The sequence below is a fragment of the Meles meles genome, chromosome 17 (assembly GCF_922984935.1).
Source record: "Meles meles chromosome 17, mMelMel3.1 paternal haplotype, whole genome shotgun sequence".
Classification (NCBI taxonomy): domain Eukaryota; kingdom Metazoa; phylum Chordata; class Mammalia; order Carnivora; family Mustelidae; genus Meles; species Meles meles.
The window spans coordinates 59,098,700-59,115,749 of NC_060082.1; the positions used below are offsets into that span (position 1 = coordinate 59,098,700).

At 51.7% G+C, this 17,050-nt stretch overlaps 1 protein-coding gene across 2 annotated transcripts in view; it reads right to left on the minus strand.

Annotated features, from left to right (window-relative positions):
- The window catches only part of KIF26B (kinesin family member 26B), a 422,552-nt gene that overhangs the window by 361,304 nt on the left and 44,198 nt on the right, over positions 1 to 17,050 (minus strand). Inside the window, exon 1 of one of the 2 annotated variants that reach the window (XM_045982185.1) lies at positions 14,499 to 14,577. The exons of the other annotated variant lie outside the window; for it this stretch is intronic. Within the exon in view, the coding sequence (XP_045838141.1) occupies positions 14,499 to 14,504 (6 nt within the window). The 5' untranslated portion in view covers positions 14,505 to 14,577. Of the gene's footprint in view, positions 1 to 14,498; positions 14,578 to 17,050 lie in introns of those variants that run through there. 2 annotated transcript variants of the gene reach the window in all.

The following is a 17,050-nucleotide window of genomic DNA, read 5'->3' on the forward strand; positions in this document are numbered from 1 at the left end:
ACACACTAAATAACCACAGCCTGCCTGGCATGTGATCTTCAGCTAGTTCGGGTGGAGGGTCAGTCCTGTCACCGTTGCTGGCGCTGGTCGCGACCCTGTAGGATTGAGTCACAGAGCTCTACGCACACCTCTGGGTAATCGGCGCACAGATTCAAAAGACACAGACTGGGGTGCCTGGGTGGCTCAGTGGGTTAAAACCTCTGCCTTCGGCTCAGGTCATGATTCCAGGGTCCTGGGATCGAGTCCCGCATCGGGCTCTCTGCTTAGCGGGGAGCCTGCTTCCTCCATTCTCTCTGCCTGCCTCTCTGCCTACTTGTGATCTGTCTGTCAAATACATAAAATCTTAAAAAGCAAAAAAAAAAAAACAAACAGACACAGACTCAGGGAACAGGATTTAATCAAATAAATCACGTTTACAGGCTCCTCGGGGACATTCTTAAATAATGCCAGCTTTTTTCCTACAGCTGTGAGTGAACAACAAGTGCCACTGGCCCGCTCCCCGTTGTGACCACCCAAAACGCCCGCAGACATTGCCCATAAGTCCCCTTTGGGGACACACTGACCCCCAGCTGAGAGCCCCGGGAGCAAGGGGAAGGATGGGCGGCTGTGCAGGAAAGCAAATTAAGCAAAATGCTAATGGAAGAAAGTGGAAGGTGGGCATGCAGGTGTTCCTGCGGAATCCTTCCAACCTGACTTCCTGTTCGAAACTCGTCCCATTAAAATCTGGGGCGAACGTGCATCGTTCTGCCGGACACCCGAAACAAGTGTAATACGACATCGATTATACCTCGATTTAAAAATAAATGTTTAAAATGCCATTGGGCTGGAAGTCATCTTTTTTGTCCTTCATAGCATGTTAAGATTTAGACATTTCATTGTGTGCTGTTGGAGGTATTAACGTTGGCTGTGATTTTTAAAATTCCAAAATTTTAAAATTTTTAAATTCCACTGTGGAACAATTCTACCAGTTTATCCCTTCTACACGAGCTCAAGAAACAACCGCGTTGTCTCCAGGCTCTGGCCCTGTGCCGCTATGACCGTGCGTGTCCATGCAATCCGTGACTCAGTGGGCCCGTCTCGTTCACAGGCATTTCTTCCCTTGCCCTTTTGAGAAGCCTTCCCCACTCCGAGATCAAATAACAATGCGCCTGTATTTTCTTCTCCTTTCAGAGTTTCATTTTCTACAATTCGTCCTTTAATCCCTCTGGAGTACGTTATTATGTGGTGTTCCTTCCAGAACCATGTATTAAGTGATTCTTTCTCCCCTCATGAAGTTGGCAGGTCATGTTTAACCATCACGATGTACCTCTTCCTCCACGGATGGGGAAAAAAAACAAAAAACAAGAATATTCCCCAGAACTGTGCTCTTCACAAGGCGGGAGGGGACTCCGTCTGCCCTCTTTGTGCTCCCACAGCCGCGGCCACGTCCACCGGGGACCAAAGCTCACCGTGAAAGTCCACCTGACCCTGCTGATGGCGTGTCCACTCGTGTTAGCTTCTGGAACAGCCAGACCTAGAACCCAGGGTCCTGACGTCCCTGTGCTTCAAAGGATTAAAAAATATATATACCTTTTTAAGATTTTACTTCCAAACCCAGAATTGAATCCTCACCGACGGTTCTTTTTGGTCCGGTCTCCTGTGCTGGTCGAGCGAAAAGCTGGATGCAAATCCAAAAGTTGTTTTCCTTTTCCTCGGGCTTCGGAGAAGTCGGGCCACCTCTGAGCCCGGGGCCCGCAGGCTCCGAATAAACAGGCCCCCAGTGCTTGCAGGGAAGCGAAACCCTTTCCGAAAACACAATTTTTCCTTTTGTCCATTTTTTCCTTCTCTTTCTTTGGTGTGACCCCGGGTCCCGTGGGTGACGTTTGTCACCCCCGTGTGCTGTTCCTGTGGCTGTTATTTGGAAACTGTTTGGGTGCAGACTACGTGTTTTTTAATATTGGGGAGGGAAAAATTCATTTCCCGTTGATGAGCTTATTTATACAAATGTCACTCTGGAGCTAAACTGACACCATGTGCCTCCCTGGACACCAGCTGATGGGAAGGCAGTTGGGAGAGTCGCACCAAATGGGGCTGTGCTGGGCTAATGTTTGGTTTTTATGGCTGCGGCTAATCCCTGGGGCCTGCTCCTTCCCAATCCCCTTCTTTCCCAGGCTTCAATTTGGGCATCCTGCAGACAGACCCTGAGGACAGCGGAGCCGTGTGAAATTCGTTACCGAGGAAGGACAGGATGGCTCAGGCTGGGGCCGTCCCTCCCCGAGCTTGCCCGCACCCACCCCAGGCCCCCGAACCCACACCCTGCACTCCTGGAATTTCCATTGTGTTTGGAAATTCTGTGGCTTTCTGAAACAATGCTGGTCTTGCTGTTCGTTAAAGAAAACCAGCTGCAAGTTCTCAACCTCTTTTTGCAAGAGACAGTGTTTTAGACTCAAAGAACGCATCTCAACCTCACCCGCTGGGCCCACCACACACACACACACACACACACACACACTCTCTCTCTCTCTCTCTCTCTCTCTCTGACCCGACAACCCACACCAGGGTTACTGCGGGAATGAACGTGGACGTGGATGCAAGCCTTAAGAGACTGATCCGTGTGACTCACTATCGGGGCTTATTATTAACCGTGCGTCCGACTGTGAAGGGGAAGACGAAGAATTCCCAAAAAAGGGAAGGCACCACCCTGTTCCTCTTATTGTCTGGTCCACACCTTCCCCATCACCCACAGGCACTGGGTCACTGTGAACGGGGCCACGTGCTGCTGACAGAGAGGCCAGAAGGTCCATAGGAAGGGCCTGGCAGGCAGGGGTCCCCCGATGACCCCACATCCTGTTGGGGTCCCTCCTGTCATCACGCCTTCTACGAAAGCAAATGAAGGAGGTCAGCAGAGCGTGGGCCATTCAGGGCTCCTCAGAGGAGTGAGCGCAGGTAGAACCCGCCCCTCACCCCAAACGCCTATGGGCAAGTCCCAGCAGCCAGGGAGGAGGTCACAGCGGTCCCACCACCACCACCTCTGATGGAAAGCGGGGAGCTGACCAGAAAAGCAACAGTCCGGCGGGAAACTGGGAAGACAGAGTGAAGACGCTCTTTCTTTCTCTTTTTTTTTAAAGATTTTTATTTATTATTTTAAAAAAAGATTTTTATTTATTTATTTGAAAGAGAGAGAGCATGAACGGGGGCAGAGGGAATGGGAGACACAGACTCCTTGCTCAGTGCGGAGCCCAAAGTGGGACTCGAGCCCAGCACCCCAGGGACCTGCCCTGAGCCAAATGCAGATGCTTAACTGACTGAGCCACCCAGGGGCCGCACAGCACCAGTTTCTAATACAAGCCGGCGTTCGGTGCCTCCTGTTGTGACCGGGCTTTCACTCTCGGACAGACACAGAGAAGAAACCGAGGGTCAGCATGAGCCGCTCGTGACTCTGAAGAAAGAGCACCTCCCCGAAAACAGCGGGTGTGCACAACGCACACTCCCGGCGCCCACAGTCTCGGGGGGAAAAGGTCCAAAATGCCCCCACGACCCGGGGGGAAAGGGTTACAGGTGTGGCCACAGGACCCTGCCAAGATGCACAAAAAGCAGTAGTGAAGAGCCAGTGACTTTCCTGTGGCTCATTTCTGCCCCACGCTCCCTTTTGAAAAAGGCTGGTCCTGTTCAGCAATTCACAGGCTAGGAAGTAGAAAGCCCCCTCCAGCAAGGTGCGACCCACATTTGTTGGTTAGAATTCTTAGCTGGAGCACACGTGTGGGACACGCAGTGAAGCTGTCCGTTCCTGAGCAGCCCTGGCTCCCCAAATTCCATACCGCACACTGCGGGGTTCCTGGGGTTCCCCCCTCCCCGCCGGGGCTGGCAATGGGGCCAAAGGGGAAACCTGGCTCTTGGCCTTCGGTGCAGAGTTGCTAATCAGATCCCGAGATCCCACGGCTGGCCGGGCTGCCTGTGCTTCTCACTCACCCTCCTTTTCTTCCTTCTCCGGCGGGCAGAAAGGGAAGCAGGAAGGAGGGAGGGTGCCGGGAGCTCTCTCGGTTTCCCGAGAGCTCCCCCACTCCCACAGCAGCTGCTGGTCCCATACCCGCTCACGTTACCCCAAGCAGACCAAAGGGACAGAACCCCATTTGCTGGAAGGGCCGTAATGCACCCACCAAAGAGCCCCAGGCATGGTCTTCCGCCCAGAGACTGATGTCACTGCTCGGGGGACATGAACACACTGACAGAAAGCTGGATCCCTGGGACTCAGCCTCTGAGCCCTGGGAGTCCCAGCCACGGCCTCTGACCTCTGCCCAGGGCACAGGTCATACGTCTCCTGCACTGGAGGGGGCTCTCTTCAAGGGCACGGGGCAAAAGTCCCAGATCAAAATGGCCAAATACTGAATCACCATACCACCAAGTTGGGACTCAGAAAAAAAATGGAAAACGCGCCGGGCTAAGTTCCGGTTCTACTACCAGCTGGGTAATCTGGAGCCCTCATCTGTTCTCCCTGTGCCTCCTGGTCCTCGTTAGTAAAACTGAGGTGATATAAAAACCAAACGGGCAGGTTGGTGATTACCATTGTCACCATCACACAAGTCAGGAAGCTACTCTGACCTTCAGTGTCCTCATCTGAAAACTGAGGTTGATAATCTTTAGCAGCAGCCAGTCAGGATTCCTGGGGGGCCAGGGGATGTCATGAGATTGCATACTGGAAATGACATGTGGGTTGCAGTATTAAAACAATTACAGCCCAAAAATAGAAGAACCTTCCATGGTCCAAATTTTAGACAGAAAGTTCTCCGGAACAAAAGACATCTCTCCTTAACACAGTTTCCTCTGTTTCACTGCTAAGTTGGATACAGGTTTTTGTTGTTTTTTTAACCATTTATAGCTCTTTCTCCTCCTGAGTTCTATCACTGGAGAGCAAACGGGGCCTCGGAGGGGAGCTAGGTATCGGGCCTCTGTCCCCAGATGAGCAGACAGCAATGCAGGGAGGGGGACCCTCCCTGCTGAGACCAACACCCTTCCCTGCCCTAGGAATGCCTCTGAGCTGGGTCAGGAAACCACAAAGTCCCAGCTCTCCCAGGACTATGATGGATGCATTGCTAGAATGGTCTCAGAGATGAAAAAAGGCAGAAGTGAAACAGTTTCATATGAAACAATTTAAAAACAAAACAAAACTATAATCACAGTGAGGGAGAAATACAGTCTTCCTCGAAGGATCACTAAACCCAGTCAAACCTTTCCACACCTTCACTTAGTCCAAAAGGATCAACCTGCACAAGGACAGCAGTCGACTCTTACCTGGAAGGCTGCAGAGCCAACTGAGGCTCATTCCCAGGGGAGCAGCTCCCCATCTGACAGAGTGAGTTCTTCTTCATTTAAAACCCAAAGATAATTCCCGAGAACACAATGCTTTCCAAAAGGCTACAATAAATCAATTTTTCTTGCCTGCATACAATCTAGACTTAGCCACTTAGTTCATCTTAATAAACAAGTTGCTCATTCAAATGAAAACAAATGAAATGTTTTGCCTTGAGGGACAGTTTTATTTTTAATAGTTTGGAGCTACGGTGACAGAAGTAATATTCTGCAACGTGAATTGCCTTTTGTTCTTCGGGAGCTCTTAAGGACAGACTGGGGCAGGGTGGCCGCCATCTTTCTGAGTTCACCCCCTGCTGGAGCATGAGCTCTGGGTGTCCCTCCCGCCCTTGTCTTTGGGACAGACACATCTGCTCTTGCCAGGCGCTCCATTAAAAGAAATGGTGCTTTATCTTCAGGAGATATCAATGCAATGTCCAGCAGTTTGGGATTTATTTAGACAAGTCGGGCCAATAAAAATGGAACTCAAGGGGCACCTGGGTGGCTCAGTCAGTTAAGCGACTGAATTCAGCTCAGGTCATGATCTCAGGGTGCTGGGATCAAGCCCCACGTCAGGCTTCCTGCTCGGTGGGGAGTTTGTTTCTCCTTCTCCCTGTGTTCCACCCCCGCTCATGCTCGCTCTCTCTCTGATAAGTAAAATCTTAAATTTAAAAAAAAAAAAAAGGAACACAAGAAGAAGGGGTTTCTCCTAAAGAAATAACTAGCACTACAAATATGATGCTGGGGTCTGACTCCCTTAATATGAAATCTTAAAAGGAAGATTAGGTCACGCCAAAGTCATAGCATACCACATGATGAAGGTAGAGGGCACATTTTCAAACAACCTAAAGAATAAACATTACTAGTCCAAAAAAAAAAAAAAATTATCAAGTAAGCCCCTAAGAAACATGAAAGCACAGAAATGATACACAGAGACCCAATTTCTACTATCATAGCTTCCCAGGTCCAAAATCCAACCTTAGGGATTGTAAGACCCTCAGGAGGGGAAATCAGGTCCAGTGCCCTTCTATAGTCCCTGAGCCCCGTGTCACGCCTGGCATGGGGGAGATGCTGAACGATCATGTGTCAGATGGATGGATGGATGGATGATGGATGGATGGATGGATGGATGGATGGATGGATGATGGATGGATGGATGGGTGGATGGATGGACAGAAGGCTGGACGGACAGATAGATGAATGGATGGATGGATGATGGGTGGATGGATGGACGGATGGCTGGATGGACAGATAGATGAATGGATGGATGGATGATGGATGGATGTATGGATGGACAGAAAGATAAATGGATGGATGGATGGATGGATGGACAGATGAATGGAAAGACAGATGGACAGATGGATGATAGACAGATGTGTGGGTGGGTGGGTGGATGGATGGATGGATGGACAGACAGAAGAATGATGGATGGATGGACAGACGGACAGATGGATGGATAGACGGGTGGGTGGGTGGATGGATGGATGGATGGATGGACAGACAGATGGACAGATGGATGGATAGATGGATGGGTGGGTGGGTGGATGGATGGATGGATGGACAGACAGATGGACAGATGGATGGATGGATAGATGGGTGGGTGGGGAGATGGACAGATGAATGGACAGATGGATGAATGATGGATGGATGGATGACAAATGAACGAGTGAGTGAACTAACAAATGAGATGAATCCTCAGACAAGGAAAAGCTTCCATGGGCTTTCAGAAATGGGAGGGAGAGAAGTTCTGTCTCCATGCGCCTGAAGAGACAGATCGCTTTCAGGACTGAGCACATCAGCTCCCTAGTGTCAGAGAGGCGTGTTTCGTAATTGAGGAGCTCTGTTCCTCTCCTGAACTAAATCTACTCCACAGGAATTCTTCCCGACATCCTCCCAACAACCCAGTGCAGGGAGTCCCATCGAGGCACCTGGCTGGTCACACAGGACCAGGAAGTACAGTCAACCCTTGAATGACGCAGGGGTTGGGGCACCGACACCACTCCCTCTGTGTGGTCGGAGATTTTGACTCCCCCAAAACTAAACTATTAACAGCCTGCTGTTGACTGGAAGGCTTACTGATCACATAAACAATTGATTAACACACATTTTGTATGTTCTATGTAGTATATGGTGGCCATAAAGTAAACCACGGAAAAGAAAGTATTTTTTTAAATTATGGCACTGGATTGTATTTACTAAAAACAAACAAAAACATACAAACATGTACAAGTAAGACCCATGCTGTCCCAACCCAGGTATTTCAAAGTCTAACTGCACTCAGCTGCCACTCCCTCCCTAGGGGCTGCCATCGGGCTGGCACATAAACCAGGGACACCTCTCATCTCCACCTGAGCTACGCAGAGGCTATGCAGCAGGGGAAGAGTTTAAGTCCGGGGCAAGGAGGAGAAAGGGAAGCAGAGGGCTAAACGGAAAGATCTAGGCAGAAGAGAAGAGGTAGCCCATCTGTTGTCAGTGAGGTCCAACTGACAGGTCACCTCCTCCTTCCCTCGTCAGCCCCTCAGACACGACACCCCCTCTTCTGAGCCCCATTTTGTGGTTCCTGCGTTAGCACCTACCAAACCCTACCAGTTACTCATGGCCTTTTCTCTGCTGCACGCCCAATAAACCACACACTTCCTCAGGACATGAAGACGTCTTGCTCACCCCATCATTCATCAGAGCTCCAGCCTGGTGCAGGGACACAACTGGCACTTAGAAAACATCGACCAATGGAAACTGAGTTAAAAGTGAGAATAAGGGGCGCCTGGGTGGCTCAGTGAGTTAAAGCCTCTGCCTTCAGCTCAGGTCATGATCCCAGGGTCCTGGGATCGAGCCCTGCAACGGGCTCTCTGCTCAGCGGGGAGCCCGCTTCCCCCTCTCTCCCTGCCTGCCTCTCTGCCTACTTGTGATCTCTGTCTGTCAAATAAATAAATAAAATCTTTAAAAACAAAAAGTCAGAATAAAAGAAGGGAAGAAAGCAAATTACAGATTCTGAGGGGGCCTGGAAGATTTGAGGAAGACAGGACTACCAGGGTATGTCTTTTCAGAGATGAATAAAAAATGGCACACCGGGAACGAAACATCAAAGGAAGATACACCAAGAGAACAATGAAGCAAAATTCAAACCAGGAAGTGCAGAAAGTAAAAACACTGGCTTTCGTTATTTATTTTCATGTCAGAAGGTATTTTTTAAGATTTATCTATTCTAGAGAAAGAGAGAGAGGTCACGCGCACACACGAGTGGGGGTGTGTGGGGAGGGGCAGAGGGAGAGAGAAAATCTCAGGCAGACTCCACGCTGAGTGTGGAGCCCAACGCGGGGCTCGATCTCACGACCCTGAAATCACAACGTGAGCTGAAACCAAGAGTCAGATGCCCAACCGACTGTGCCACCCAGGCGCCTCTCCTGTCAGAATATTACAGTAAACCCATCCACCCACCCCGATATTAGAATTTCTCTCCCACGTGGCCTCAGACGCTAGAGCAAATATGGTGACATCTGACAACGAGAAGCAGAGAAGCTTTTCTCAACTCAGGAAAACGGGGGCTCACTGGTCCACCGCGCACCGTACAGTCATGGGTGGGGCAAAGGTTTTCCCCTTAAAATGTCGTTTTAGTCGCTGGCCAACTCTGTCCGAATACAACTTGTTTTTGGCGTTCTGGCCGGCCAGGAAAAAAGTATACTTTGCTTAGAATTATATGGAAGATACATCCAGAAGGGTCTTGTGACCACTTGTGTTGTATATTCTTTAAGGTTCTTCCCTTACGTGGGGGGGGGGGGCGGTGAGCGTCAGCCTCGGATGCGCACTCACGCCCGGTAATACAGCTGCCACATGAGACACGGACACGCTAAGCCAGGCCCCTTCAAGCCAAGACCTTGAAATAGAGATTGTTCTCCTAGTTGCCCAGTCAGGCTTCTAACTTGGGCCTGCGCTCTAGAACCTTGTGGGCAATGTAGGCAGAAGACGTTCACGCCTCCAGGAAGAAAAATGAACACCCAGACTTTCCAGCCAAGGAAGAGCCACTCCAGAGGGGCCTCCTGTTTCTGAACCCGAGCATGGGGGTGCCGTCCACATGTCCTCCCTTCCTCCGGAACGATCTCCCTGCTAACAGAATCTCAGCCTCTGGTTCCTTGGAAGAAGAAGCATCCCGGGAAGGGGCACAGAAGGCCTGGGGCGGGGGCTCTTACTCCGTGGGAAGGAGTGAACTGCATTTCAGATTTCCAACTTTGGCAACATTTGCGTGCCAGGTATACAAGGATGGTACCCGTTCCCTCGGGGTAACCCCGGGTCCCATCCTGAACCAGGAAGAGCTCAAAGCTGAGGCACTCCGTCCTCCATTATCTCAATAAGGAGTGAGATGTGACCCAGCACAAGACCGTGTTAGCATCCACACTGAGGAAATGTTTTTTAAGCGTGGGGCAAGGCTACGAGGATTCTGCTCCCGACTTATGGCATGCGGTGCAGTGACTAACTCCCCTCTTCCCAGGCCCTGCTCGAGGTCTGCCTGGGGCCATCTCTTGATCCCTGGACCCCGCTGGAGAACCCTGGGAGTAAAGGCTGCCAAGCCCCCTTCTCAAGGGAAGAGAGAACAGTCCTCTTTAAAAGACAGGAAGAGCTTCAATGTCACTCGGCATCAGGGAAACACAAATCAAAACCACAATGAGATACCACCTCACACCAGTCAAAATGGCTAAAACTAAGAAGTCAGGGAATGACAGATGCTGGCGAGGATGCGGAGAAAGGGGAACCCTCCTACACTGTTGGTGGGAATGCAAGCCGGTGCAACCACTCTGGAAAACAGCATGGAGGTTCCGCAAAAAGTTGAAAATAGAGCTACCCTACAACCCAGCAATCGCATTACTGGGTATTTACCCTAAAGATACAGACGTAGTGATCCAAAGGGGCACGTGCACCCAAATGTTTATAGCAGCAATGTCCACAATAGCCAAACTATGGAAAGAGCCAAGATGTTCATCAAGAGATGAATGGATAAAGATGTGGTATGTATACACACACAATGGAATATCACTCAGCCATCAAAAAAAAAAAAAAAAAAAAAGGAAAAGAAATCTTGCCCTTTGCACCGACATGGACGGAACTAGAGGGCGTTATGAAGAAGTCAGTCAGAGAAGGACAATTACATGATCTGAGTCATGTGCAGAATTTAAAAAACAAAACAGAAAAGCAGAGAGGAAGGAAGGGAAAAATAAGACAAGACGAAATCAGAGAGGGAGACAAATCATAGGAGACTCTTAACCGTAGGAGGCCAACTGAGGGCTGCTGCAGGGGAGGTGGCGAGGGGAGGGGGTGGCTGGGGGACGGGCGTGAAGGCGGGCACTGGATGGAAGGAGCCCTGGGTGTTATGGGCAACTGATGAATCACCAAATTCTACCTCTGAAACGAACAAAAAAGAAAAAGACAGGAAGAGCTTGAGAAATGGGGAAGCCCTCAGAAGGCACTGTGGCAGGCAAATGTGTATTTAATCAGGCAGCAAGGAAGAAAGGAGGCCGCTCCTACCGAGGTCTCCGTGGGAGAAGATGGCCCGAAGTGGTCATATGGCCCCTCTCCAGGACCCCCACCAGCCTGAGCGTCTGTCTTTCGGGGTTAATTGTGGTAACCGAGCCCCCTTAGGGCCCAGTTAATTTCCTTTCCCTCCAGAGATTCATTCTTAAAAATCAGAGATTGACCTAAATTGTTTTGAACCAAAAGGAAATCAAAATTGAACTAGGTTAATTGAAAAAAAAGATAATAATGCTCCGACTACATCAGGGGTCCCCCCTCCGGTCCCCCGCCTTGGAAAACCCCACTGATTTAAAGGATATCGGTCAATAGACCTAAAAACGTGTTAATGTTGTTTATTAACTTGAGTTTCCAACGAACTGGGTCAAATTCCTACTCTGCGTTTGCTGCAGGGAGGACACCCATAAAGGATGACTGGAGCCCTTCTGTACTTCCAGGCATGGAAAGTGCCAGCAGCAGACTCATCGCATCCAGTTCGCGGGTAGTAAGTGTTCATTAAGTGGCTGGTACTCCTGCGGCCAGCAGCAACAGGGGTGAAGTAGCACGAGCTCAGGCTGCTCGGTCCCGCCCTGGGGACACCTATCTTGGTGACTTCACGCAAAGTGCACCCAGTGAACGGACTCTGGCTTCAAAACCAGGCGCAACATCTGCGTTCACGCCAGCAGGAACAGTGAAGGCAGCCCCCCCACCCCCACCCCGAGTTGTCCTTTCGATGGCCTCAAAGGAGAAAGGCAAACCCCATGCGCCCAGCAGGGGCTGGGACTATGCGGGCATCCCCGAGGAGGGAGGGGACAGAAAATCTGCATTGGTTTTTCACTCTAGACTCCCTCCAGGCATCCAAACCTGTTGGTTAATGGGAGACAACAGGGGAACTCGCGGCTTTGCGTCCATCCCAAGAGAGGAAGCTGACGCGGTAGCAGGCGGCAGGGTGGCCTGCCAGGTACCAGGTTTCCAGGCCCAGCCACACCACTTTCTCGTCTATCAGGAGCAACCCACCTCCTCCCTCTGGGCCTCGCAGTGTCCAGCCTTCAACATGGAGAGGAACAGTAGGCTTCTCTCCCGGATGGGATGTGGAGGAAGTTCTTTTCCCACGGAAGGCTACCCGTACCCCATCTCCGAGCCCTGAACCGGAGGCCATGCCCACCACCCACCACCCACCCACCCACGGGCAGCCAGAGCAGCCCAGATGAATGCCCTCGTCCAGGCGGACCCCCGAGGGGCAGGGAGGAGCGGCGTCCTGGGGCACGGCTAAAAGGTGCTCCCTTCCTCTGGCCTCCAAACCACTGTGCTGTGGGGAGCACTGCCTCTCTCCCAAGTCCCACACCCTCCCCCAGGGACACCCTGAGGAGCTCACGTCCCTGGGTACCTACTGCATAGAAGAAACGTGTCTGATAGGGTTTGGGACCAGCAACAAGTCCAACCGCATTTTCTAAGACACAGAGAAGGAAAAAACTGCTCCCGAGAGAGAACACAATGAATCTTGATAGAAAGTTTTTTCATTGTTTGCAGGCACCATAAGGAAAAGAAAGCAAAGAGAAAGAAAAGAGGCTGTGTTTCTTGATAAAAAAAAAAAATCACCCTGCATTCTCCCAGACTTACTAAGGAGTGTAAGGAAGAAAATACTAAAAAACATGAATCCACAATCTGGCTTAAGAGACAAAAACACGACCATTGCATTCGAAGGTTCTTCCAGAAGGAAAAACTCAGCAAGCACAGGGAGAAAGGCCCCGAGCTCAGAACAAAACCGGGATGCTGGGGACCCGAAAATGCCACGTTCTTCTCCCATCGTGGCTACGCCTCGGCAGCACCCGACTCCAAGAGCTGGCTTCCAAAGACCGGTCATTTCTAGAGCGGTCACAACAGCAGAAAGCTAGACAGTTGTGGTGAGTCTGCAGAAGGATCCAGACGCGTGGATGGTGCCTCTTTCACTCGTCTCCAGAAGCCAGAGAGATTTTCAATTGCATTCCAAACTGGGAGAAGCCTCAGGCCACACAGGGGCTCAGACAGATATTTGGGGAGCCTGTGGTGGCGGTTCCCATCCCATGCCCAGCCCCGCCAGACCCCCCTGGGCTGGAAGCTGGGCCTTCTCGTCCACAAGGGAATACTGGGTTTAGCAAGAGTTGGCTCGCCGTCCTCCTTCAGCCCACTGCTGGCAAACATCTCAACAAGAAAACACAAAGCCCACGCAAACATCATCCTGCTGTGAGCTCCGCAACAGCCAGAGTTCCCCAGGACATATTTTTGGTCTCAAAAAACAAATGAGGCTTCTCCGGTATCCCAAGGAGAAGCCAACATCGCCAGCGGTATAAAGAAGAGCTGGCAGGAGACAAACGTGTCTTAGGAAAGGATTTCCCTCATCTGGGGGTTCCTTGGGGGCAGGAAAAAGCTACAGGTCCAGATGCTCCAAATGATGCTCCAAGAACAGCCTGGTGCCTCCGGGAAGCCCCCGCTCTCCCACGCGCTGAGGGGCGCACACAGGGATGAAGACGACCACGGGTGACCCACGACCTGACGTACATGCTCCCGGGGAGGCTCCTGGGCTCCTGGACGGTGTGAGCGAGCCTCTCCCTCAGTGACAAGCTCCATGGAAATGCTCTCGTCCTCCAGCTGCACTTCTGGCCTGACCACTAAAGACACAGACCCTGGGGGCGCCTGTGTGGCTCAGTCGGTTAAGCTGGTTGGGCTTGGTTAACTTGGTTAAGCTTGGTTAACTAAGTCGGTTAACCAAGTCAGACTCTTGATTTCCGGTCAGGTCAGGCGGTGATCGCGGGATCAAGGCCCGCACTGGGCTCCGCACTCAGAACGGCGTCTGCTTGAGATTCTCCCTCTCTCTCGGCCCCTCCTGCTTTTGGGCCCTCTCTCTAAAATAAATCAACACATCTTAGGAAAAAGAAACAGACTCTGGGCCCCCCGAACTGGAATCAGATCACCCGAACCCTGCTAAGGAAGAGAAAGATGCCCCAAACCGAATACTGGATTGCTATTCAAAATATTACTCAAAGCCTTCCCTTCCCCTGCCCTGCTGAAGGATTACCTTCCCGTCTGTGGCTCCTCGGCATATCTGGAGGGCAGCCCAAGGGCCAGAGGGAGCAACCACACCTCTCCTCCCCTCCCATTGTGCACAAAGTCGCCTCACGATGAGAAGGACCACATGACATGACAGGTTAGAACCCGCCTCCGACCTCCATTTCCCCTTTGACCTCCAACTCCATCCTTACACATCTCCAACCCCCAAGTCAAAGCCAATGGCACTGGGCACCTGGTACTGTTTCTCCCTGTGTGCCCAGCGTTCTCTGAGTTCACACCTGCAATGCCTGTCTTCCAGGCCAGAGTCTCCAAGAAGCCCTCCTGGCTTACCCCAAATAGGAGGGGCAAAGTCGAAGTCTTGCAGCCCCTTTGGGACCTTCTAAAGATCATTTGGAGTCTTTGCCTTTCCAGGTCTGCATGTAGGTCTGCACGTGATCTCTCTCCTCCACTAGACCGATCCATTTGCTAACTTTCTCTGGGTACCCACGGCGTTCCAGGTTCTAGGCAGGCTCCAAAGATGAAGCAGGGAAGACAAGGTCTGTGGCCTCAAGGGACTTACAACCCGTTTGGGAAATAACTAACCTCAGCAACGTTCAGAACGCGCCTCAGACAGCCCCAGGTTTTACCTTCATTTTCCCTGAGTGCCCAGCACGGAGCAGATCGGCCACACGATGCCCAGCAGACACGTGAAAGGAGCTACAGGTTGATCTCTAAGCCCATCAGGAAGGTACGCGCTGAGCCAGCTGAGCTCATGGAGACCTGGGGCGGGGGTGGGGTGGTAAGTCTCCCCGTGCCACGTGCACGGCACACAGCTCCCCACCTTACCTCCATTCCTACCCCAAAAGCCTTCTGGGGTGACCCTGAAAATCCCGTTGCTCGCTGGGTAAGAGGAAGCAGACGACAGGGAAAGAAGCTCATGTTGGATCTCCCTGTGCCTCCCCGGGCCTCTGTTCCTGGAAACCGCTAACCTGAGGACCTTCTGTGCCCACACTGCCTCGAAGGAAAGAAAAGAAGTTCCAAGCGGGCGCAGCCAATTGGCTCTCCGGACAGGGACGAAGCAAGGCAGCGCTCCAGCAAGTCTGTTTATTTTACAGCTTCGGAGAAGAGCCACCCCCGAAAATGACCAGCTTGTGTCAATTACAGAGCCCAGGGGCCCGGGGCCTCGGGAGCGGGAGGATGAATGCACGTTCCAGCGCGCTGAACCCCAACGGATTGGCCATTCAGTGCGACGATGGACTAAAAAGACGTCCTTTGGAGTGCCTCATTAATAAAATTCAAAACTGTGCTTTACAATTATGTGCAATCATTGGTTATTTTACCCCTCGCCAAGTACAGTCCCCCAGCCAGTCTGCTGCTCTGGTTTCAGCTGCCAGGAAAACGTCCTGGGCGCTGAGGTGAGGAGAGAAGCGGGGCCCGATCCGAGGAGCCCTCCTCAGCTCACAGAGAATAATTATCTGTTGAGGAAAGAAACCCGCCATGAAAGGAAACCAGGGTGCATCTCTCTGGGGCGGGGCCGGGGCTGCAGGGCCCACCTCCCGGGACTTCTCCATCTGCCTCCTGCGGCCAGGAAGCCACCAGAAGGGCTGCTCCGTCCTGCGTCCCTGTGTCAGCAGACCTACGGACGGACACGTGCCCCTGCTGGGGACCGGGATGCATGACGGAAAAGTACGCTTTTCTTTACCAAAAAGCCGAAGAGTAACAACGTGGGGGGTGAGAACTGATGTACATACGTGTTAGGTGGGCGCTGCAGGACAGCAGACGGTGGAAAGTGGGAGAAAGCTCCCATACCCTTCAGAACGGGTTTCACCCAACACGAGTCCCCAGGCAAATGCCGGCGTGTTTCCAACGGCGAGTCCTGCCTTCACTCGGCCCCCCCATTGCATTCGCTTCATTCCTTCCCAGTGCAACACTCCTGTCTGCCCTCTCTGGGCCAGCCCCGGGCTAGGCGCAGGGACCCCAGGCTTCCTCTGACACGCGGCAGAGACCCTCAGAGCCAACCACACCGTGTTTAGATACCACATGCTGATTCAGACAGGATCATCCCGGTGGGATGAAATCACCCAGGCTCAGCTCTGTGATCTCTGTAGTGTGATCCTCTAGACGATTTTCCTATTCTTTTTTAAGATTTTGTTTATTTATTGAACGGAGAGACACATCGAGAGAGGGAACACAAGCAGAGGGAGTGTGAGAGGGAGATGCAGGCTTCTCGCTGAGCAGGGAGCCCAATGTAGGGCTCGATCCCAGGACCCTGGGATCATGACCTGAGATGAATTCAGATGCTTAGTGACTGAGCCACCCAGGCGCCCCTGAATTTCCTATTCTTGGTCTCTTTCTTTGTGTTCCACATTCTCTATATTGGGTGTGTATCACTTTCATAAACAAAGCTATTTTGTTATTTAAAATAGAACTTGTGGGGTGCCTGGGTGGCTCAGTGGTTTAGGCCACTGCCTTCGGCTCAGGTCATGATCTCAGGGTCCTGGGATCGAGTCCTGCATCGGGCTCTCTGCTCGGCAGGGAGCCTGCTTCCCTCTCACTCTCTCTGACTGCCTCTCTGCCTACTTGTGATCTCTCTCTGAAAAATAAATAAATAAAATCTTTAAAAAAAAATAAAATAAAAAATAAAATAGAACTTGTTAGGGGCGCCTAGGTGGCTCAGTCGGTTAAGCAGCTGCCTGGGGCTCAGTTCATGATCCCGGGGTCCTGGGATCGAGTCCCACTCACATCGGGCTCCCTGCTTCTCCAGCTCCCTCTGCCTCTCCCCCTGCTTGTGCTCTCTCTCCCTCAAATAAATAAATAAAATCTTTAAAAAGAATAGGACTTGTTTTAAGTTCATTTAAGATACTTAATTTTTAAAGAATAGAGCAAGGGGGAGAGGGAGTGGCCTGCAGCCAGAGGTCCCACCAGCCAGTCCTGCCCAGTGGCCGTCGCCCGAGGCAAACAAATTTGCACAGCTGCTGCGGACGGCTGCCGGGGGTTAGAGCCCCAGCAGCCGGCCTCGGAGTCACGCGGCCTCTCTCGGTAGAGACGCACCCGCCCCTCCAAGCGGCCACTGAGATGGCTTCCGTCCATCAGTCGCTGCCCACAGCTGCACACTGTGCTTTTAATGCCGAGAACACATTATTCCGGGAAGAAGACACATCGCTGCATTCAACGCTTGTCTCCTCTTCCCACCCCTCTC